This window comes from Drosophila mojavensis, unplaced genomic scaffold (genome assembly GCF_018153725.1).
Source record: "Drosophila mojavensis isolate 15081-1352.22 unplaced genomic scaffold, ASM1815372v1 contig_74, whole genome shotgun sequence".
NCBI classification, from domain to species: Eukaryota; Metazoa; Arthropoda; class Insecta; order Diptera; family Drosophilidae; genus Drosophila; species Drosophila mojavensis.
Genome location: NW_025318899.1, coordinates 19,704,941 through 19,730,327, shown reverse-complemented (window position 1 = coordinate 19,730,327; position 25,387 = coordinate 19,704,941). Strand labels below are relative to the sequence as shown.

The following is a 25,387-nucleotide window of genomic DNA, read 5'->3' as shown; positions in this document are numbered from 1 at the left end:
CACACAGACATGCAAACACACATATATGAATATCGCATATATCGTACTGGCTGTAAGTGCAAAAGTTCCACCCGACGTCGTCTGTTTCATTACTTGAGTAACTGCCTCCTCGGCTGCTTGCAATGCATGCGCATCGGCTTTGATGTTCGACAAGCCTTTTGCAATGCTGTAAGTCGATTACATTTTCTATATTAAAGAGAATTTTGTCTGTAGTGCATAAACTCGGTTTGCAAAACACCACAAGTTGCTAAAGTAGATTTGTAGCTAATTGTTGAAAGCTTTTTTGGATTACCAATTAACAGAATAACTATGTTAAGTACATTATTCAAGCCAAAAAAATGTTCATCCAATTATTGTGGCCAGAAAAAAAAAATCTAAAACTAAATTCAAATGAAAACTTTTCCACAAAAAAAAAAAAAACTCCAATATGTAGTTAGTGCTCATTTATTAGTTTTGTTTTATTTTTTTTGTGTTTCTACATTTATTCCTTTGTTTACAAACAACAACAAAACGGTAATAACAACTTTTCTGAAAGCCAACAAACCAAACTGAATAACTAAAACACGATTGTGTGCTGCAAAGGGCCAACCAGAATCAAATTGTGCACAGGTTAAATAGCTTTCTGTGAACATTATTTAGAAGAGCTTGAGGCAGTCTATTAGGGTTAGCATGCGAAATGTCAAGAGAAACTATTTCATTTCCATTTATAGAACAATAGTGATTTACATTTACATTTACTTAAATGCAAATTAAATATAAGTGAATATAGTAAACATAATGCAATCAATTTGTAAACACATTTCAGACTTGGCATAACTTGAATTAAAAATTGATAATGGCACAAATTTCAATATTTAAATATTCTCTTCAAGCCGAGCCCAATTGCTCAGCCATTGCCTTAGGTCTACAGTAACAAGCAAATAATGCAGGTTTATTATTGAAGGGGATAATGCAGTTTTCATAGTTGCACGCAGTCGACTCCGCCAACAAAGTGGCCAATAACGGGCAACAGTTGATGTGGGTTAAAGCGAGCCGTGGAGTAGGTTAACATAAAATACAAACAAGTAAACGATAAAACCACTTAAAAAGCAACCAGCAGACAAGACGAACTCCAAACTGCGAGTCACCCACATAGTCGTGAGTATAAAAACTAACACGCAGTGTGGCTGAACAGCAGGAAAGCCAACAAGAGCAACAAACACGCCTGCCCGTCTCTATGTCGCTCCGTCCGTCCGTCTGTCTGCTTGTCTGTCTGTCTGACTGTTATATAAAAAGCAAAATAATTGGCGTGTCAGACATTTTGTTACGCCCAATTTAAGTGCTTCCGCCTTTGCATGGCAGCAGGAGCAGCTCGCTCGTTCCAGCAGGAGCAGCTCGCAACTGCACTCGCTACACTAGACTACACAGCACCAGACTAGACTAGACGAGAGAGAGACGAGATGAGTTGAGATGAGATGAGATGGGATCGAGGGTCGAAAGTCACACCAAATTCGTTGGGGGAATTCAATTTCTGCAAGGGGTATTTAACCAGTCTCACGCTATGCAACATTAAAAGCATGTAAAATTGAAAGAAATGAGGAAAAAATAAGGAAAAGAAAGAAATGAAAGAAATGGCAGCAAGGGAACTTTTAACAAGTGAGCTAAGTATTTTACTCTTATTACAAGCAAGCAAAAAAGCTGAAATAAATCATGATATAGTTTAGCTGCATCACAGCAATTTCCATCGACTATCGGTTATATAGCGGATAAGCGGTGAGTGACTTCAATTGAAATTTAATTAATTTGCGACTTGTTGATTTTTTAATTAAATATGCTGTTTACAAATTCCGATAATGCAGCATTATTTCAATGAGAGCGCTGAGCATATTTATTTATTGGCAAGTAATTCATTAAAATTTCTGCATTAATCAGGTACGTCCAGTCGGCATATTGACAATGTCGCCGTTTATATATTTAACTCGTAACTAAATTTAAATGCATCCGTCCGTTCGATATAATTAATTTCCATAACAAAATTTACGTTAATTGTGTGCAAAAATGGCGAAATGAATGCACATTTAAATGTAAATAATTAATTGTGCCATTATGCATTTGGCTCCAGACAATAAATGCAATTAAGAGCGACTGATTGAAAAACGAACTATAGATATATAGATTGATACATATATATGTAGTATATATGTATCTATTAAAACGTATGCATTATGCATTAGAGAGTGCAATCTTTTATGTGATTTAAATACCTATTTTCCAATTGAATTGTAATCACCTACTATTTTCTTTTTTTTTTTTTTTTCTTTAATACCAATATAATATATTTTATATAAAAAGAGAATTAGGTCGGCGGGCGGCAGTTGATTACAAAGCAAAAACATTTAGCACAGGTTATCAACTTTTTCATTGTTCAGTCATTGCAGTATTTAATCATAATTTTTTATACACATCTCATTATTTTCACATTTCTGCTGCGCTATAACGAGTATTTTAAGGGCCGGCACTATTTCTGGTGTTCGAAAAAAACAAACCGTTAGCGAGTTTGCATGCGACGTTAACATTTAGCAGTCAAGCCATGTAATTACCAATACACACACACACACGCACACATAAATATATATGCATGCACTCACACTCACACGCACACACCAATGACGTTACAACTCTGCGCACTTCCGCTTAAAACCTTTCACTTCCGGTTTGCAGTGCAGCTTAAATGTCTACAACAAAAGAACAACAAAATCTGCAAGCGGCAAATACTCAAACTTTTCGCATCGCATGTGGCACGCATAGGCGAATTTAACGCTCGGCCTTCGCTGTATTGTGTTAAAACGTGTAATCAACGAGTAAGAAGAAGAGCATGAAATCAGCAAAAATATGTTGATATATTCGCGCCTGAAAGTATGCCAGAAATATCGAACGCGCTGGCCGTGCTGGCCTGGCTGGATAGCTGTACATATAGCTGTATAGCTGTATAGCTGTATAGCTGGTTGGCCCACATCGCATTATCGCCTGTTACGGAGTTACGGCGACAAAAAGCAATCAATTTTTAATTTGGGCTTAATTAAAAAATGCAGCCGTGCCGTAATTTAAATTGTGATCCGCCTTATGGACGCAATGAGCCGCATCGAGCGCGAGCAAGCAAAAGGTCGCTCATGTCAATAATGTATTCGGACGATGTCGAAAGTTAGCCGGCGCTTAAATGACAGCGACCAAAATCTGGTTTTGTTGCAATCAATCATGGCCAGTGCCGGTGGCAGATCCAGGGCACTGACACCAACGACACACCACACCACACCACGCCTCGCCACGCGCAGCTGCAGCGTCAGCGGTAATTGGAAATAGGTGGCGTTCTGACGTCGTGGTCAGCGTGAACTCGTGCCGCCCCCACCGCTGTATTGCGGTTGCAACTCAAAGAGTATCACATGACGCGATGTGTCGAGCTCTCAGTCATGTTGATGACTTTATTAGCGTGCCACGCTGCATGCTGCACGCCTCACGCCTCACGCCGCATGCCGCATGCCGCGTTTGAGCAGCATTCAAATAATGGCAATTCGATCAATGAACAACTAACACTTGAGCGGTTATACGTGACATAATTACAATTTATTTTTGGCACTACAATCGCACTTTGACAAATCCATCTGCGGTGGGTCGCTGGCACTATGGCTACCTGTTGCCACAGATTATGCTTTGAATAGGCCGGCTTTGGCAATACAGTCGCAGCTTTAGCAAATTACGGTCCATCAATTATTCGGCCTTGCTTGAGTGAGCCATTGAGGAACTCCATTAGCGTTAATGCTAAACGCGCCTGTCGCTAAACAGAAGACAGAAACATACGCCGCAGACACGAAATTTAATAATTCCAATTTGCTAAATTTATGAAGTTTATTACTTGTTTAATAGACATAAATGCTGTCATGCCACGAGCACCACAAGCATTGTTTTGAATCCATCGTTCCAGAACCGCCAACTACCCTGCAACACCACGCACCAGCAACAGCAGCAACAACAACAACAACAACAATAGCAGCAGGCGGCGAAATAGGTACATTCATGCATACTGAAATGTTTTGTTACTCCAGTTTGACGACTTCATTATACACTAGAAATATGTAATCTATATAATACACTTCCTTAACAAAATAACAAAATATAATCCACTTTAGCATTATACAAGAATATAATAGCAATTATTATTATGCCTTTAAACACTTATTTTGTACAGTGTACATGCGCTTCGTTCAAAAGTAACAAACTTACATTTTTTCATGGCTTTTGTTTTCATACATACATATATATATATATATATTTTTTTTTAAGCTCGCATCTCATGGCTTTCTCCGCAGTGGGGATATATATATAAATTCTCTTCTTTTTTTTTTGCTATTTTCTAACGCGACATCATGGCGCAGTTGGAGCTTAGGGGAGCCCGTAGTTGGCTACGTGCGGAAATGTCTCTAAATTGTGTGTAAAAATTTTGGTTTCTCGTTATTTGTTTTATTTTCTTTTCGCGCGCTGCGACGCCATATGGCCCCCGCAGATAAGACTAAGTAATTGATGGACACTGCGAAAGTCAAATGCAGACCAAAGTGCTTTTCCATATTATAGAGCATAAATAAGCGTATGCACGCATTAGCTTGGAGTAAATAAATAGAGATGAATTTGCATTAGCTAGAACTAAATCACTTGATCCTTTCGCACTTCAAACTAAGGGAATTCCTGTTAAAGCTCTTGTCCTTATTATCCTTCATTATTCTCATATAAATGCTGCTACTCATTTCCTTCTCTTTTTGCAGATTTAATTTATTCTCTCCTGTTTAATATTTCTTTCAGCTGCTTATCAGCTTATCATTATTACGTTGCTTTTCTCCATTTCAACCATATACACATATTTATATAACCATAAATAAATGTTAGCTCACTGAATATGTGCTAATGCAATTAAGAGCTCTCTCCCCATATATAGCATTGGGTAATGCACTTAAGAACTTGCTGCTCAACCACGGATAATTACCGATAGTTAGTACAAACTGTGCCTTAACTACATTTTGCGGTTTGCTCAAGGGGCACAATTTGCGAGAGGGGCGTGAGTGGGGAAATGGTCTACGTAACAGTCCCTGTCCAAAAATTCATGTACTATAACGAGCCGACTTTGTTTGCTTAAAACTTATCAAGGCCATAGCAAGTGGATGGCTAAGAGCAGCGAACCACCGCAATCCAGCAGCAAAATGCTTGAAGCTGCATTGATCTGGCCCATCTCAGTGCATAGTCAACTTTTATGGCCACTGTCGATATCGTTTACCCTCTGCACATGGCCATCGGAGCCAAATGCACTCTGTTTGTGTATACATATACATATATACGTGTATGTGTGTGTGCGTGTGCGTATGTGTCTATTTGTGTGTGTGTTCTCTAGGAGGGTTTGCTGGTCAGTTCACTTGATTGGGCAATTTGCAACTGGGTATTGTCTAAGCGCCCAAAAGCTGATGGGTAAATTAACTGGCACACATCGCATTTTGTGCTGGGGTTTTCAATGTGCCCCACACAATACCCATAAGAAATCAGCAGAGTGATGCCAGAAAACACGTATTAAAGCTAGTTGGTTTTACTTTAACTAAGTCCTTTAATCGAGCAGAGTGAGACTCAGACTGAGACTGTTTAGCAATATAAACACTAAGAGTCAGTGAATTGATTTCAAATATATACATATATGCCAAAATTATCTTCGAATATTTCCGAGCTCTTTTTCACTTCTAGAACATTTTCATTGGCTTCATTCATCTGGCTTTAAGCGGTTCACCTTAATATTTGGCTCTAATCTGAGCTTTTCGCATTTTTAGTTTAGTAAATCAGATGCTTATGTCAAAGGCGAATGCTTTCAGCTTTTTAATGTTGAATTACAGATGCGAGCGCCTAGCCAACGCTGAGCAAAACCATAAATTCTAGCTGAGTGCTGTGAGTGCACGTGGTAAATGGCAAACGGAGGACTATCCGTGGTCATGCCCAGGCGCAACTAAAAGCTGTCAACAGGGGCAAAATACAATAAATATGCGCAGCTTATGATTAATGATTTACGCCAACAAGCAAAAAAAAAACACAAAACAGAGAAAAAATAAACACAAAAGGAAAGGAGAAACAAACGCCTAAAACTGAGCGAGCAGCTTGGGCGCCTAAGAGCAGGCAACGTCCAACGTCCAACGTCAACAGCCGAGGGCTATGGGGCTGCGGCTTTCAGTTTGTTTAGCTTTACAGGCAGCGTAGCGTGTATTAAGGGAATTAAAATGTTATTATATAAAATAAAAGTAGATGCCCGGGACACGGGCGGCGGTCGACGGGCGGTGGGCGGGCAAGGTTGGTGGTGCCAAGTGGCTGCCGCCGAGGCCAGCCACTGATCCCGGATAACGACGCGATAATCACACGCCAGCCCAACCTGTACAGTCAACACGGGCTACTGCATGACAGACAGTCAGATAGACAGACATAATAACAGGCAGGTGACTTGTACATAATTCTCAATTTTTACTTTTCCCCTCCCTCGCCAACCATTGTACCGAACTTAATTTTACGCTTTTGCATTCTATGTTAACGTAAATAACCAAGGGACTGAAGGCACATGAAACGGCGCCTAATACTGCTGCCGGCAAATGGAATTGAAGAAATTCACTTGCTTAAATGAAAGCCAGACGAGCAACCTTTGGACCTGATCCAATTTTAATAAGTTCGCCTGCCGCTGCCTGGCAGCCACTCAGCACATTAAAGCAAATACCTTGGCGCAATTCAATTTCGAGTTTAAAAATACAAAATTTAATTCGATTACGAACTTTGGAGATTTTACTGAGTTTATATTATATTGATTTTCATAATGCTGATTACTTTATATATAGGTGAGCAATTAAGAGTTGGATTTGATAATAAATGTAATTTTTAGCTGTTTTTTTATTTAATTATAAATATACAGGTACAAACTATAAAATAGATCAATGACAATCATTTTCAAGTTTAAAACTACAAAATTAAATTAAAATTAATTAAATTTGATTACGTAATATAAGAATTTTCTTGAGAATATACATATGATATAGAGTTGACTATAAATATAGCTCTGTAATTATATAGCTCTGGATTGAATCATGAAAGTCATTTTAGCTTTTTTTTTTTTTTTTTTTTAACTACAAACTATAAAATACCTCAGTGAAATTCAATTTTGATTACAAATTTTGAGGTTTTTCTTGAGAATATATTTGATTGATTTTCGTATGATGATTACTCTATATGTATATAGCTGTGCAATTTAGAGCTAGATTTAATAATGCAATTTTAGCTATTATTTTGTTTAAATAATAGATTAAAAAAATATTATTTTGTTTAAAATAACCTACGATATAATCGCACGCACAAACGTAAACAGCTGATATGAGAACTTTAGGATCTGTCAACCAGGCATAAGATGAAATTAAATATATAGAAATATTTAGATACGTTCACTTACGGCCATGTAGGTAGCCATCGAAACGGGCGTAAATTTGTAGGCTCTCAGTACTCGGGACTCAGAGGAGCGCATCATAAAGAAGAGCAGCATCTTTCTGTAGAGCAAATCACCTTCGTACCAATTATTGTAAAAGGCAGCCGGCAGAAGTTTGTCGCCCTGCAAGAAAATAGTTGAATATTTCTGATCTCTCGGGACAAAGACTTACCGCAGATGTGAAGGCGGTGCCATTGTAACAGATGAAGAGTGTGAATACCAGAAACGCAAGCAATCCGACAGAGTATTTAAAGGCTGAGGCCACATTGATCATGACCATGGCAAAGCCCATCATGCAGATGGCAATTGTGGATGTCGTGAAATTAATTAGGAACGTAAAGTTGAAGATGTGATTGATTCGGTTGGCCAGGCGCAGCAGGCGGCTGTGGTACGAAAGCAACGCCTTGAGCTCTTCATTGGCACCAGGCCGAGCAGCATCCAGCAGACGCAGGGCATTGGCCAGCGCATCGAAATGCAGCTGCATTTGTGTAATGAAAAAGCAGAGCAAAAATTGGCTCGCCATGATGAATGCGACGCCCACCAGGGAGGAGAGGGCCTGGCAGAGATACGATGTCATAAAACTGGCTGACGAGGGCAGATCGGACGTTAATAGCCAGGGATACCAGGTATTGCTTTGGAATTTGTAGCTGACATGCTGCGATTCGGAGAGCCACTCGTACAGCAGCTGCAGCAAGGGCAGCGCATTGTAGTAGCCGAAAGAGGAGATGAAGAAGATAGCCGTGCATCTCATTAGGCGCGTCGACTTCTCGTAGTAATAGGCAATGCGATAGATTCGGCTTTGATTACCTTGCGCGGGATACAGCAGCTGCAGTTCGGCGAGCATCGACTCAATATCGCAGCGACGGTGCAGCAGCATCCACATATTGGAGGCACCGACCAACGTGAGGCCCAGCACGCTGCATGTTTCTGAAAGTTGTGCAACATAGGCGCCCAGCTGCTCGGCGGTTGGCTCTGCCAGGCACAAATAGATGAGCAAGCCCACGTTTTGATAGATCAAATTCAATGCGCCAAATTGAAACCACAGACGCTGCAGCAAACTCTGCTGAGCACGGGGCATTCCGCTGCCATTCCACTCGTAGCGGCGCATCATAGCCAGTCGGCAGCCAATGCTCGGGTAGTGCATGAAATCATGCAGCTGCATTCTGCACGTTGTCCAAAACTTATATAGCCAGGCTGTCAGCTTGGAGCCAGCTTTTATAGCCCGAATATGGAGCGCTGTAATCAAAGCGCTCATTAAACAATTTGCGCTGTTTTGATATTGAGCAATTTGGACGTAATAAGAAAAAAAAAGAGATAGTATATAATGAGCTCCTGGGAATGAGCATATGATCAATTAGATTTACGACTAACTGCCACGGCTACCTTCGCTTCCCATCAATTCTCAAAAAAAAAAAAAAAAAAAAAAAACCATTTAGGCGCTCGCAACTTGTCCCATTTGCATGAACTTTTAGTCAAGGCTGCGAGCACTTTAAATATTAATATAAAAAGGCGAACCAAAGTACTTTTAAATATTTAATATTTCTATTTGCCGTTCGGTAAGTGTTCAAGTTTCGTCTCTGCTGAAAAATTGCAAAAGTTCTGAGAGCACTGTGCAGATTTATCACCGTTGTTGCTCTTCCCTCTGCCATTGCCGTTGCCATTGCCGTGGCTAAAGTCAGAGATTCGCCATAATAGAAATGTAACTGGCCGCCATCAGTTTGGCTAGCTCGGCAGGATATGAAATGGAGGTGTGAATGCCAAAGATGAGCTTGCTCTTGGCCCGGATTAAGTGCCAAACACAATCAAACGGAAGTTGAAGTGAATGGCATGCTGCAAATGGCATTTGAAAATAAAAGGGGGAAAAAAATAAACTTTTATAATTTATTAAGCTCAGTTGATTTGCAGAATATTCAACTATTTAAATGCATTTGCCAACTGCGCCCTTTGGCCAACACAATTATTTTGGCTTTATTATTTATTCGTTTTGCTGGGAAATGTGCAAAACTTTAAGCCATAATTTTCACAGTTTCTATTAAAGAGATCAGGTGTGTTTGCTTGCCGGCATTTATGGCTGTAAATATGTTTTTATGTGCTGGCGCGTTGTCGTTTTGAGGCACTGTCTACATCAAGCAGAAGCTTCTGTGACAAGCAAATAACGAAGACAGTCGTTTGTTTATTTCTTTTATATTTGTGTCAACCTCATAATGTGATGCCTTTAAGCCGGCTATCAGTCTTTTATATTTAGCCCGCTGCTGCTGTCGCTGTTGCCAGCAGCGCTGGCTGGCATTATTGTGCGTCTATTTCTTTCACTGTATGTGTCTGTCTATGTGTGTGTGTGTGTGTGTGTGTGTGTGCACACTCCATTTCCGCCGGAAGCTTTGTGGCAAACAGTCAGATTCGGCGTGCACTCGTATATGTTTCGTACTTACCGCTTGATGCCTTGTTTATTTCTTTGTTTATGGCCATTCTTGTTTTTATGGCTGCCTTCGTTTCTTCCTTTTTTCTCCTCCTCCTCCTCCTCTTCTTCTTTTGCATCGTCCCACCGCAACATTCTGATTGTCGCTTTTATATTTATGTGGTTTGTACGGTCGCGCCTCATATGGTAAGCCTCTGTCTTGGCTCCGGGGGGGGAGTGTCTATGTCTATGAATTCGCCTTGGCTTGGCCCTTTCGCTTTATGCTCCAGTCATTGTGTTTCTTTATCCTTGTGAATTCGTTAGTGTTTATTGTTTTCGCTCTTTTTTTTTTTTTTTTTTGCTGTGCGTCACCTCTTGCCGGTCGCTTGTTGTGGTAATTAAACTTTGATTGCTTTTAAATTGTTTTTATTGATTGACAGAGTTAGCGTCAATTTTAGCTGAACACTGCTTGCTGCTAACGAGTTCTGCTTGATGGCGAATTCCACTGGAAACTCTTTTGGCATCTCTCCTATTGATAGACATCAAAAACAATTGCTGCTGGCATGTCGAAACTCTAATTGAACTAACAAGTGCCAAAACATTTATTTAATATGGACCAGAGCAGACGTGCACTCGTTAAATTTTTCATTCTATCACTACCTGTACTTTATATAGTATATATGTATATATCTATATGATATTTTTATTGATCCTATTGGGCAGTTGCAGTCTTTCGCATTATGTAAAAGCGAACTGATGCTTTTAGCCACTTTGGACTCAATTTGCGCTCGGCGCGTGCAGCGCCAAGACAAACTGAGCGGCGAAAATTTGGCAACGGCAACAATGTTGTTCTGGCCAAATAGACTTGCCCCGCAGATAGATCTCGAGTGCGGCACGTACACAACGTCAATTGCCAGGACTCAGCTGAAGCTCAAGTCGAGCGGCAGCTGCGCGAAATAGACAATCTAAATTATAACCAAGTGAAGGCGGCCGGCATAACGGCCATTGAAGGTGGAGTGTGGGTGGTGGGCGACGGGAGGCTGGCGTGAGTGTGAGTAATAGTTTTGGCTGGCAGCGTGTCCGCCTGGAATTTATGGACGTAGTCCAGCCAAATGCCACTTGCCTGGTAGTCACTTTGAATACTTGGCAGCCATTGGCAATGGCAATGGCATCCATCTTGGCCACTGACAACTGTAAAGAAGTGCGTCCAACTGTTGGATTTATCGATTCGCTGGAGGAGGGCAGCCTTTTAAACTAATTAGGCTTGGAGCAACACTTGCTCACAGCCATGCTGGCCCTGGTTGCTGGCCAGCCAGCACATGCTACTAATTTAGAGGGGATTTCTGAAAATTACGCGCTTGTTTTTGGCCGCAGCTTAAATAAATTGCCAAAACACTTGGATTGGGTTCGGATTTGGTTGGGCCGACAGCAAGCGTATGACCCATTTCGGACCTTGGTCAGCAGCTATAAATTTAATCGAAACTAAATTTCAAGCGGCAACTTTTGTTCGTGTTGTTTACAAGATTTCCGAGACCCCTATCCATTCTCGCCCCCTCCACATACTCCATCACCTTCACCCGCTCGCCAATGATGCCCAGGCGGCGAAATTTATGTGCATCGCCCATGAAAATTAAACGGATTTCCAGCTCAGCTGCCTTCACATTCAAACTTTCAACTATTCGGCAAAAATAGTGTGAAAAATACAGCTGTCCGAAAAAATGTTCGTAAATTAAGATTAATTATTCCATTATTTAAGACAGAATTTATTTTCTTTTATTGGATTTATTATTACGACTTGGGCAATTTGTGCAAATGCAAGCTTTGCAGTTTTCCTCGCCTAGGTAGCTCATTACTAGTCTAATAATATAGATTTTGACTTGGCAGTGTATTAAGCAATGTTATTGCTCTTTATTCCTTACAAGCACTCCACTTTCTTAGACTAGATATACTAGTCTGACGGCTAACAATCATATTCGCATCATTTTATTATGAAGACATCCCATAGCCGATTATCACGCTCGTTTGCACACGCGCAGCGGAAAGCATAAATATGTGTATTAAAGAATTTATTATTTCTCCCCGCACAAAAAGAATTTCATGCTCCTAGAGTGGAAGGTCAGCAATAAAACCTTTAATACACTCGTACTCTCTCACTCTCTCACACGTCTATTGCTATCGTCTATTCGGTTTAACTCTACAGCAAATATTCTTGCAGAACGTAATGTGATCTGACTCTCCCTTTCTCTCTTAGATTGCTTACATTCTTATCGTGAGCTAGTTGACGCTGCGTGTGTCCACATATAAGTGTATATAGCCTTTAATTACATACATATATAGGTAAGAAACATAACTTTCAATATATATCATTATTGTAAGAGTCATACAATGAAGTTATGGCCTTTGATTAACCATTAAATTTAATTTATTTTCAGCTGAAGATTTCTTCTAAAACGTAACTAGTAACTATAACTCACAAATTGCAAACAATTTAAATTAAATATTTATGTAACAAATATAATGCAATTGCATGAAAATTGTATATTTGATATAAAAAATCAGATGTGAAAATATAGTAAAAATCAATTTACTTTGATCTCATTCATTCCACGCTTGACTGTAAGGGATTTTGCGATATTTCTCTAACAGAAATTCAGGAACTTCTTTAACGGAAGTTAGCTGAATCAATGCAAAAACATCAAACACGACTTTGTTAACATTTTAACAGTATAGCATGCTTTGAGAATCTAACCGAATCTGTAGGCATTTCCTAATATATATAACGTTATATTCAGCAGCCTCATACTAGTGCTCACAGCAAACAGATCCTAAAATATTCAAATATTTTATAAACATAAATATATATTTATAAAAGAATATATATATATTTAAAAATAAATATATCTGTATCTAAAACACATATAATACAGTAAGCACAACTATTGCATAAACATCAGTCACATGCTAGTGCTCACAGTGAACTGATGCTGATAATAAAATATTTCAATATTTTGTATAAAAGGTGAGTTTTTAATTTATTCATAAAAATAGAAAATAAATTAATAAAAAAAAACAAATTTTTTATTTATGTATTTATGTAGGTATTTTTCTATTCTATTATATATATTCATGTATAACTTTCTATTCGCAGGATCTAGTTTGAATTGTTTTCGAAATTTATCGAAGGCTACAGCTACAGCTACAGAATTTTATTGATCTGATTAGAGGTTAATAATAGTCGCATTGCAATCAACTATTAACTGTTAACACACAAACTCTAAACTAAAGAGGGATTTTACCGAGTCTGAACATACGTCGATAAGTCAATTACTAACTACAGCTATTATGGCACTAAGCCCAAGAGAGCCCAATATGCCTAAAAAGCTGATTATTGATCAAGCTAAGATTGATTTTGAGGAGATTGCAGAACTGCTTCAAGCACAGCCTTCAGAGCATGTGGAAATCAATGGAAATGAAGGTGTTAAAATAATCTTTCGCTCGATTAACTTCAATCATAAGTCAGCAGATCTGACCATATACTTTAAGAAAAAAATCGATGCCACCGTCTTGGCTGCTTTGCCCAATGTGATTAACATCTCTTCTTTATTGCTTGTTGCAAATCACAAGATGGGAACATTGAAGCCACTCTTTGAAGCTATATCGTCACTAGAATCACTGAAACTGAAACGATTAAGCTCAACGTCATCCATTATTTTTGATGGCATTAATTCTGAAGATTACGACAGGCAGATATCACCTAGAAGAATTACTACATTTAACAATGAAGAATTCATGGCGCTTCTAAAGATAAAATCCCTCAAAATTATAGATTGTCAATTATGTGATCTACGAGACATAGAGTTTCCTTCCCAATTGCCTGAAATTGAAGACTTGTCCATTCGTTCTTTCAGAGGCGGATCTCTGGCAAATCTTCTTCGCGCATTAGCATTGCAGGAAGACTCAAAACTCTGTGATTTGCGCATAGAGGAACACCCACTCAGTACTGAAGAGATCTCTCAGATTGTGAAGCTAAAGTGCTTAAATTCCCTAAAATGTGGATTTGCCGACATTAAAAACCTATATATGATTAGCAAACTACAAAAATTGCAAATATTTGGAATAATCTCACGGCATAAGCTCAAGGAAATCTCAGAAAATCTATTAAAGCTAATAATGTCATGTACTCGGACTTTTAGCATCTATTATACGGATGTCCTGAGTGTAGATAGGAGTATGCAAACGCTTACGATTCAAATAAATGAGACTATGTATTCAGAAGAGTTTGAACCCTTATCAAATTTTCCCAATTTACTTTATCTAGTAATCAACGGACCACATGCCATTGGGTCTCTGGCACCGCTATTGAAAGCATTTGCCAACAAGCAATCGACGGTTCTTCAAGAGATATGCATTGAAATGAATCCCATATGCCATTACGAAGTACTCCTCATTAGTCAAATCAAAACACTGAAGTATGTAGAGTGTCAATTCATCGATCCACGAAGTATCAAGCTCTTGGCTAGTCTGCCTCTTCTTCGGGACTTGCGCATAAAGTCGGTGAATAATTTGAACGACATTGCGGAAGGCGTTTTGAGTGTCCTCTTGGGGTGCGGCAATGAAGTATCAATTATTCGAGAGTACCGTGAAATTACGTACATCAAAAATGTTCAAAAACTTAAAATTGTAAACGCTTCTTACGAGGAATTGGTGTACAACGCTCGGGATTATGCGCTGCTGGCTCAGCTGCCTCCTTTGAATACTCTATATATAGAAGGAGTGCACACGCTTGGCTCATTTACAGATTTATTCCAGGCACTTGGAGAGGTCAAGAATTCAGCTCTTCAAGATATTCAGATTGTGCAGAGTAGGATTAGTTATACTTTTCCGAAGCCCACGGTCAACATAGATGAAGCTAATGCGATTACAAAAATATTGACTTTGAGAAAACTAAAATGTGGATTCGTGGATGGTGATAGCATTGAGGTCTTGGCTCAGCTAACAGCGCTTGAAGAGCTCTTCATAACAACCCATAAGCAGGGCTCTCTTACACCGTTCCTCAAAGCTCTATCTTTGCGTAAGTCATCAAATCTTCGATGTTTGATCGTAGAGGAGAATCAACTTACTGCTGAAGAAACAGCCGAAGTTTCAAAAGTAAACTCATTGAAGAGATTGGAATGTGGATTTGATGGACATAATATTGAATCGCTGGCTCAGATGAATGAACTGGAAGAGCTTATTATAACATCAATAGAAAAAGAAATATTGTCGCAATTGATTGAAGTATTGGCTGCTGGAGGTCCGCGCACTCTCCGTCTCCTGAATATAATATCTACACCCATTGACCTTAGCGACTCCCAGTTTCTAGTTGAAATTCAAACATTGGACAGCTTACACTGCGCATTCACCCACAATGAGAGCGTTGAGCTTTTGGGTGAATTGCGGTATCTTCGTGATCTGTCCTTGCATTTAATGCATCACAAGTCGGATAACGATAGCATTAAATGCATTGCACAGCTCAACAACTTAACTGCACTTGAAATCGTATCAACAGAGGTGGGATCCCTAACGGGTCTCCTCAAGGCGATGTCGCTAAGGTCAAACCAGATATTACAGAGTCTGGATATTACAGAAAATGACGTGAGTCCTGAAGAGATTCGGGAAATAATCAAGATAAATTCGCTTCGCAGACTGAAGTGCGGATTGGCTAAAAAGGAAAGCTTGCATTACTTAACATATTTGAAAGATCTTGAAGTGCTCGAAATCACTTCGTACCATGACTATCATGATATTTCCCAAGATCTTCTACGGATTTTAGAAGTGTGTTGCAAATTGAAAGCCATTGACTTTTATTACGGCACACGATTTGCATGTGTGGAGTTTATAAGTGCAGCCTTGAAGGTCCTTAAGGCGGTCAGGAACCCAATCGAACAAGGTCCACTAGAGTTTCGTGTTCCATATTTTGCAGGCCTAACTCCGGAGCAGGTAAGTTTACAGCGGTGCAAAAAATATTGATTGAGTTTATATATTTTTGTATTTCTCTTACAGAGCGCTTTAAATTCTGAAGCATACTTGAAATTATCTAAATTTGAAAATTATTTATAAAAAATTGTATAAATTAAAATACCTCTGTATGGTAATTATTGGTATTATAATTAGGGTATTATAATTATTGGTATTATAATTACATAAGGAGAGCCTTAAAATATATCAAACATATTTAGCTCTATCATCGAAAGTAATTGTTATTTTGGCATAGTAAAACTGTCTCTATCCATTGAACTTTCTGAACTTTGCAGAAAATAAGCTGAAGCGCATATTTAAGTTCATCCAAATCCATTTACTTAATAACCAATTTTAATTTGCTAAGTTTATTAGTGAAATATTCCAGTTTGGCACTCGAAACGAAAGGATTCCACCCAATCTCCAATTTTAGTAATTTAATTAAACTTATTTCATGGGCAAGACGACAGCGACAGCAAACAAAAATCGAGAAATTGAGAATGGGGAACGCAAAAGCTGTGAAGCTAACTCTAAAGAAAGGAGGAGCTTACTTTGAAACTTGTTTGAGCACCTTCAGATGGCAATTAATTTCTGGCTAATTAGGTAATGAAACGCCTTAAATCTGCCGGTCCACGGATTCGCCCGTCAGACGTTCGTACATTTTTTTGCACAGATCAAAAGAAATGCGCCCATAGCTTACATATATACCCTTTTAGTGAAATCTAACGAGCATGTAAATCACGCGCCAGCACACTCGCAGACAGATAAACATGCGCCAAGCATGGAAAATATACACATACATACATATACAAGTGAAGGCATAAATCACAATTTCTTAGCCATTAAGACGAAACCGCAAAGATTTGCGGCACTTCTAAAGTTGATGATGAAGCGAAAGCGTCGGGCTTTGCTTCCTAAACACCATGGCCATAATGGCGACAGTACAAAGGATGTGGCAAGGACACCCAAGACGGCAAACCGCGAACACTGCCACAAAACTAAAAGTTTCGCTTTAAATATTATTGATGATGCAAATTATGGCGAAAAGTGTGAATTAAATATACAAAAATTATGAACTGACAAAAATGAATTTTTCAAATATAAATAATCTATCAAATATATAAATAGGTATAATAAAAACATACATAAGCAATATTAATTGTAATATATTTATTTATTAATTTAATAAACATTTATCTCTGTTAAAACAAAATTTTACTAACAATTTTTTTCAGTGTACTTGCCTTAGTCGTGGCTCAACAATTCCTCGCTTGTTGCTAACAGGACAAGAGCCGTCACGACATTTAGACGAAGCCAACAGAAATGTTTGGCAGTGCGATCTAAAATACATTTGAATAAGCGACTGGGAATTCTGAGACTAGGGCTTCATATATACATATGTATGTATGTATTTATTTATCGTAAGTATATGTTTTTGGCTATTTGCTTATATAGGCTTGGCATATTTAGGGATATTCTTTGCAAGTGAAAGCTTTAAATCGAATGTTTAATTAGGTACTTAACGATTTGCCAAAGTCCTTTTATTTGTGATCTTAAAGCATGGCTTGGCATTTTCTTTTCTTTTCTTTTTTTTTTTTTTTTTTTTCTTTGTATGTGCAGACTTGAATTTGCTTTCACTTTACCAAATAGCCGCAAATAAATTCCGGCTACATTCTTTTGGCGGCATGAGGCAAGAGCAACCAGTAAATTACATTTGCACGATGCTCCACCGACCCGCTAACAAATTGCTATGGCATTTCGCTCAGGCTGAGTTGGCTGCTTATAAGTAGGCAGCAGTTGGTAGGCACCTATGTATGTGTGTGTGTGTAGCTACCTGCAATTTTCTTCACTTTATTTCACACTTGGCCCCGAACAGAAAACACATAAGGTGTGTCCATTTTATCTCGTTGGCCCCAAAAAAGCTGTAACATCGAGTGAAAAACTTTTCTCGGCTGTTTTTGCTTTTGCTTTTAGTTCGCCTACTTAGTTACTTACCAACGACCCAGTTACACTTTCTAGCACTTTACGCCACCTGCCCATGAGTCTGTGTGTCTCTGTGCTCCTCTATCTGTGTGTGTGTGTGTGGGTGTTCGGTTATATGTGAAGTAATTCAACTATTGCGGCTGCATTTGTTGCTGCCAGGCTGACAACAAGATAAATTAGGCGAAAGTAGTTTGGACAACTGGGCGAATGCGTTACGTGGCTCCAAAGGGTATACGTTATATTTTTAAGATGCCCCAAAACGCACTTCAACCATTTTTTTGCTTTTTGAAATGTATATAACAGCTTTCTTGCCCGAACTCATTTATTTAAAATTTTATTAAAGTCTATAACTTATGTTGTGTATGTGCACTTCTTGCAATATATCCTTCAGGCTATCTATTTGCCCTTTGTGGATACTCTTTTATAATTTGTCGAGCATTTTGACGAAATGGAAAATGTGCTATCACAATATTTATAAAATAAATAGTCTGTCCAGGAAGCTACATAAAGTTCTGTTATCCTATAAAGTATATATCACTCACTGCCTGATGTGGGCGTGCAAAATTAATAACTGTTCAAGTCCCCATATATTATATATTTTCGCTCTCCTCTACCGATAAGCCTGTAAATAATATAGTCCATATACCGAGGCATATTTGATCGATTTTTTGAATACATTAAACCTGCTCGTATATTAAACTACTATTATTAAAGCGTTAGAGTATTTTGCATTCGCTTAGACTCAATTGTGTTTGCATATTTTATTTGTATTTATATTATTTCATATATCGATTTATTTTCTTAAATTTTCCTCTGAACTGTTTGTTTACCCAGCTCTTGACTTTCTTGATGAAAGCCAATACGTATTCAGCCGTGAAATATTTTTAATATTGACACACTCGTCGCATTATGCCGAACAGCACGAAAAGGAAAGTAAATACTTTTTCCAACTAAACTAGCCGAAACTTTTGAAGTCTGACCAAGTGTTTACTCGGGCATTGAGGACGACTTGCAATGCAAATGATATTCATTCCAAATGATTTTACCTTTGATTTCAGCTGCTTGTTGACTTTTAAGGCATTTGAATATTGTTTTTGGCCATTCAATTTGCCAAAAGCTGTAATTAAAAGCGAGCTATATTTTACTTTACGTGTACAGCAATCCTCGCACTGCAGCTTATTATCCTTGCAATAATAGCGCAGTTTGCTGCTTTGTGCCACTTTGTTGCACAGGTAGAAGTAATTTTCAGAAATTATATATGACCACTTAAGTTGTCATTAACGTTAACGACCTGGCCAAGAGGCAACGAGAAAAAATATATATGGAAAGGAAGAAAACTAGGCATGTTGAGGGCATTATGAAATGCTTAACAGCCCAGCTAAGTGGCAAGCCGCAAGCTTGTGAATTTGTACGTTCGGCTGGGGCCCGCCAGCCGTCGGATTTGGTGGCGGTGCCTGTAGTGCTCGGGTAATCCAAAATTAATGGCCTGTCAGTCAGAGCCGCCACGGCACAGGCAACAGCCACGTGTTTGGCCTTTCGGCGCCTCAGCTAGCACGTTGCAATTTCGCCTCATTTCGGCTGCAGCTTGGCCACTTACAACTGCAAGTTCTGCTACATCCTGTCTTTGTGTAAATTTCCGCTTCCCTTTGGCAAGTGTTTGTTGGCTGCCAGCGTCGAACCAGTCCAGAGCCGCTTAATCGAAAACGTATGAATGTAGCACAGCCATAGGACATGGCCCACTCCCAAATGCTTATATAGTAGCGCAGCAGCAGGCAGCAGGCAGGAGGCAGCTAGCAGCCGGCAGCCGGCATCTGCACCCAAAGCCGCAACACTCTCTGTACTTAAGTCCCTTTTCATATTGCTCTTTTTCGGCTCGTATCCTCCCTCCATCGGCCGGTGGAGGACATAATACCAGAGCAGCAGTCAAGTTATTACAAGCGCCAAAAAAAATATTTTCACTTAAGTAGCTGCCACTATTTTGCTCAATTTATTTCAACATCAAGCTCTTTTTAATTTCGCACACAATTTCTGTGCAATCTCCTCAAGTGTGTGGCTTCCGTTGGTGTTCTTTTCAATTTTACTTTTCAAATATGGCTGCTGCTAGCCCCATAAACATTTACACAGTGCACTCCACTCGCAATATGATTTTCAATTATTGAACGTCTCTTCAAGTTAAGGAGTTAAGCTAGAAGTATTTAATTTCAACACTTTAATAATATAATCAAGAGCTGAATGTGATTTTCATTTCAACGAAAGAGCATCAATAAAATGTATTAAAATTACCACAACTAATTCAAGCACTGTACGAAATGTCTCCTGCTCAGGGCTACTCAAGTCGAAAAGCATCTATCAATAAATTATTTGCCTGCTGCGAAAATTGCACATGAATTTTAAAGTGCACAGCAAAGTAAGCATAGTAAACAAGCTGAGAATGTCAGACTTGTCTGTACTCTGTAAATATTGCAATAAATTTGATATCAATAAAGACTTGTTGCCTCTGGCATATCAGACAATATATTCCATATGCTTGTATTTTATAATGAATACCTACTAATTCTTTTATTATACTTTATTTTATTTGTGTTACGCATTCTCAGTGAGTGGACGATATGAAAAATACTTGAATTATTTTACAAGCATTCGAATTTTTCACACAATCTTTTTTAGACATTTAATTGTATATGAAGTGTTTTTGTGCTTCGAACACGCAGCGATGTGAAAAATTGTGAATATTGAGGTGGCAAGCAAAAAGACTTAAAAGCCTTGAATAATTTATATGCACAGGTGAACATGCAGATACTAAAAACAGTTTTAATAAAAATAAAAATAAATTAATAATAATAATTCTTATAATAATAAATGCAATGACTATAACGTTAACTCTTAGCTTTTTTCTTCACCTTAGTTCATGAACTCGTTTTTCGCATTAATGAGTATTTAATAGTCCATCATGCAGATGCTTCCTTCGTTCTGCAAAAGGATTGCATGTTTGACTCCATTGTGAGCAGTCCTCCATATTTTGGCATTTAACAAAGTGTGAAAATGAATTCATTTCACTAATTGAATCTCTGCATTCGACAAGCTTATTTGCTGTATTTGAATATTTATTTCCTTTACGCTTAACGAAAATATCCATATATGCAGGCATATTGCTCTGATGAACTACAAATAATAAAGTCAATCGATTTTGGCTTAAACATCCATGAGTCTTCGATCAAATTCAAACTCAAAACATTTCAGACAACAAAATTTATATTAGAAATTAGTAGACCAAAGTCGATCTAGCACTTATAGCTAATACCAATATATTATATATTAAATTTGTATATTTTTTTTGTCTTCAAATTTGATAATTAACATGCCTTAGTCATTCAGAAGTAATTACTGAGTTCGTTCTAAAGGCTCTCTTGAGTCTGCCACGTCCCACTCCTGTCCCATAATAGGCAGACGTGGAAATCTTAGCCCTCACTTGAGTGCCATTAGCTGGAAGAGAAGGCCAACGCTGCAGACAAAGGTGTTGATAATATTTCAATAGCTTCGCGCTTATCCAATCTGTAAATCAACTGTAATGAGATACAGTAACAGTTACAAGCAGGGCTTTACGGCTGCTATTGTTGCCCAGAGAATCGAATTGTGGACGCTTGGGGCGTGGCCATAAAATTATGAGACGTTTGCGAAACGAGTGACCCATAAAATATCACGTATACGCACAGCAATGAAAGCAGAAGGACAGAGCCGCACACAAGAACAAGAACACGCGTAACTGGCGTGTATACTAGATGCGCTTTTATGATTTGTGGCATAATGCCAGCCAAGCAACCAGCAGCAGCAGCAGCAGCAACGGTAGCGGCGGCAGCGGCAGAGGCAGCAGCTGATTGTAAATCTATGCGGGCAACCAATCCCTAGGCCGTTTCCCTGCGGTTATTGCCGCTGGGGGTCAGCGCTTGCGGTCTCGGTTGCCTTACCACGAAGAGGAGCAGGAGCAAGAGAAGGAGCAGGAGCAGAAGTCCGAGCAGTAACAGCAGTTGCGGCAGCTGTCACTTTCATCTTTAAAGTTTAATAGCTAGAAAAGTTTTCTGTGCTGAGTTTTGGTCAGAGATTTGGGCAGATAGACGGCACGTCTTGGCAGCAGCGTTTGGTGCTGTTGCTTCAGCTAATCCCCAGTACGTGTCCTGCCGCCGAAACGTTTTCGTAAATATTTATTTATTATTTACTCCTCTGATCGTCCTAGGGCTCACCTTGTTGGCCAAAAAAAATTGACTTGACATTGCTGGCAGCGAGGATCCTGCGTGTCCTTTTTCAGTACGTGCCATGATGCACAACGGCAAGCTGTCAAGCACGGCGTATACCTAATATTAATTACATAGACACCACAAAGCAAATCAACCGAACTATGCCTTTGCCTCTCACTAATCTTTGACTGTCTCACTAAAAATCACACAAAATCTAGCAAACATTTGAAAGCAAAGTAACTGAAAGCGGCTGCTGCTATTCCAAGATGATAAACATCTTCAAAGCTTTCCTGCTACACTGCAAGAATTAGGTACTACATTGTGCAATTGGCCTGCCAGTGTATACACTGTAATTGGTCCAGTTAATTATATTATTAAGTCGTTAGCTAAATTACGTTAACCGAACTCGGTTGAGTAATGCTCTTATCGCCTTTTGCTGCAACAATACATTACAATATGGGGAAGATGGGGCGGGGTCGCCGTGATTGATGGGCCTCGCTCGGGCTATACATGAAAGGCAGCCATTAAAGCAACATGCATAAGGCGCAAGTAAGAATAAAACTGAAATTGAAATACTTAAAGAAATCTCATTTGAAGACTAATAAGATAAAGTTGAGACACAATTGCATGCTAGTTTTCGCTCAGTGTATGTGTAGCTATTCAGACGGCAGTCGTATGGAACACCCATCCACTTGCAATTAACACTTAAATTAATTCATATTAATTAAGGCCCATTCCACATAAAGCAAATGAGAACACACTTAACGCTTGGGGCCGTTTGGCCTTTATGGTCCGAATTTTCGGGTGGGGCGGCTAGACCGTAAAGCAAGTCAGCTGAAAGGGGCGATACAAAAAGTAAACGCATTTAACCTCAACGCAATCAACATGGCAAAGCGGCAAATACTCGTATAATAAATAACAACAACACAGCAACAAATAGCCGAGTCCTGCCCAGACACAACAGGGCTCATTAATAAGGAGCCCTAACGAAAATGTTGGGCACAGCAGGATACGAGTGCCACAGCCACAACCACAACTACAGCAACAACAACAACAACAACAAGAGCAACAAGCCGAAGGCAGAAAAATAAAGAGTCCAAGAAAATATTAATCACGTTTAATATGTTGCAGAAATTAGCAACATCTCTGTGGGTCATGCCTACGAGTTGCGGTCAGTTTGGCTTCAATTTGCTAATTATTACGAATTCTGATCCGAGCCGGAACTGGCAGAGTCATCAGAGCTTACGCATGTATTTGCTTCGCATATTTTAGACGCAATGGTATATAATGAGTGTAAGCCATAAAACAACTCTGACTGGATAGCTGGATAGCAATATAAATGGCCAACAATGAGGCATGAAACAACTTGCATGCAGCCAAAAGTTTGAGTCGAACTTTTTCCGTTTTTAGCAAAAACGTTGTAAGCCAAAGTTGGTCGCTTCTGGCATATGCAAATAAATGGCATAAAAGTCAAGGTAAAAAGCGTGTAATGAACTCTGCATGCCTTGGCTGCCTCAGATCATGTTTTGGCTCTGTGAGTTAGCCAAAAGTTAGACCAGCCGGATGTCATACATTAAAAATATTATCAATTAGTCTCTAATATATGTATATTTTTAAAATGTATATATAGTCCTTTATAACATCTACTATATTAGATCAAAAATAACAAGCTTCAATAAACTTTTCTTACACAAAATAGAAAAGTTTTTCTATATAAGCTGCTGGCTGCTGTTGCTAGCAGCAGCTGCTCTTGCCAAATGGTTAGGGCCGATGTCAAGTTGAGTTCGTTATTTGAAGAAAGGAAAACACAAACTGAAAATGCGGTTTGCATCAAGTCAGTTTAGGAAATAACTTGGCAAATGTGCGCCGAGCGTTTCTGACAGCTCGGAATAATAAACGTATACTTTCGGTAAGGTAAACAAACAACATGCAGCAAGCAGCAAGCAGCAAGCAACATGCATTACGCAAACAAACACAATTGTGGTAAGTTTTTGGTAGAATATTAACATCGCAGTCTTATTTCCTATTCACCATGCGCCTTGATTGCATTTCGCCTGGCAATCCTGTCGAACAGACTATGCCAAATCCTTGCTCGGCAGGAAGCGGAAACTTAAGCTTTAAATGTTTCTGTGGCTTCGTTAAAAGCTAAAAAGCAGAATTGAAATTTAAAAATCAAATACTTCTGTAGTTTAATTTTAGACACGAATTCGGAGAAGGTGGCAACTTATAATATCAGCATGATTTATTTATTTCCCTTTTAACCTTATGTCAAGCAGCTCATAGCGAGCACTCTTGAGCTCTCCTGTCCACAAGAATATGTTCTAAACTGCTTTAATGTGGAGGCGTCCCCTCCCCGCTGGCGCATTTATTGACACACCCCTAACAAAGACACGACCACAGAATCCCAAAAACTTTCAGGCGTAAATTTCAATCAGACCGCTTAATGCGTGCCACTTTACCGGTACAACGCCCACAAACAAATTGTCTGTGAAATTTCGTGAGATACACATTCAAGCTACCTAAGTATACAGCCAACAAACCACCTAACCACTCACCCACACACAAGCACAAGCACAACCACACCCACACACACACACACACACATGCACATGCACAGTGTGTTCGGCCGTGTATATCCGCAGGTGTTGCTAACTACAAGACGCTTGATTGGGCATATTTAGGCACTTCTAAGCGCAGATGCTAAAATTACATTAATATTAATATTTTGCCAGCGGCAGCAAATGACAAACATAAACTAGTTCCCAGAGCTAATCAAATATGGCAAATATGGCGCCGGGTGGGTAGTTTGCAAAGTATGTCAGTTCGCACGCGACCGCAAAACTTTAAAGATAAGAAGAGCCGACTTAAGTATGCTGCTTAAAGGCTTCAGTCCGCAGTAAAGCAGCTTGCGTATTCCCTTTTTACAACCAGGATTCGTATTTGTTTTCGACTCAATTATGAATTCACAATGAAAGTATAGAGTTCACATTTATTCGAAAGCTGCTTTCCTTTGTTGCTTCTCAAGACTATTTATGAATGGAAAACTACAAGATTGAGTGACCAAGAGAGAGGGCGAGGCAGAGAGACAGAGAGAGAGAGAGAGAGAGAGACGGAAAGCAGTTATTGCAATTTTATGATAAATTTGAAATAGCTGCGCAGTTTCGATAAAGGTCATTTAAAAGCAAAGTGTACTCGACGTTTGCCTACGTTTCGGGAAGGCAGCACAAATAATTTTACGCACAAGAGCACAATAAGCAGACG

General features: G+C 39.1%; 2 protein-coding genes across 2 annotated transcripts; one reads left to right on the top strand and one right to left on the bottom strand.

Annotated features, from left to right (window-relative positions):
- Window positions 1–7,434: 7,434 nt before the first annotated feature.
- LOC6583016 (putative odorant receptor 69a) lies at window positions 7,435–8,681 on the bottom strand. Its single transcript, XM_002008659.2, has 2 exons — window positions 7,692–8,681; window positions 7,435–7,642 (listed from the first exon to the last, which is right to left on the bottom strand). Exons 1-2 carry the CDS (start codon window positions 8,679–8,681, stop codon window positions 7,469–7,471), a joined length of 1,164 nt encoding a protein of 387 aa, XP_002008695.2. The 3' UTR covers window positions 7,435–7,468.
- Window positions 8,682–12,697: 4,016 nt separating this feature from the next.
- On the top strand, window positions 12,698–16,140 carry LOC26528017. Its single transcript, XM_015162691.3, has 3 exons — window positions 12,698–12,933; window positions 13,063–15,893; window positions 15,957–16,140. The coding sequence occupies exons 2-3, from the start codon at window positions 13,257–13,259 to the stop codon at window positions 16,011–16,013; spliced, it is 2,694 nt and encodes an 897-aa protein (XP_015018177.1). The 5' UTR covers window positions 12,698–12,933; window positions 13,063–13,256; the 3' UTR covers window positions 16,014–16,140.
- Window positions 16,141–25,387: the final 9,247 nt, after the last annotated feature.

Excerpts from the sequence above, each read along its gene's own strand:
- LOC6583016 (XM_002008659.2), bottom strand. The coding sequence starts at position 8,681 with ATGCAGCTGCATGATTTCATGCACTACCCGAGCATTGGCTGCCGACTG. Across the intron at positions 7,643-7,691 it reads GCACCGCCTTCACATCTGCG|GGCGACAAACTTCTGCCGGC; the intron begins GTAAGTCTTTGT and ends ATTTTCTTGCAG.
- LOC26528017 (XM_015162691.3), top strand. The coding sequence starts at position 13,257 with ATGGCACTAAGCCCAAGAGAGCCCAATATGCCTAAAAAGCTGATTATT. Across the intron at positions 15,894-15,956 it reads CAGGCCTAACTCCGGAGCAG|AGCGCTTTAAATTCTGAAGC; the intron begins GTAAGTTTACAG and ends TTTCTCTTACAG.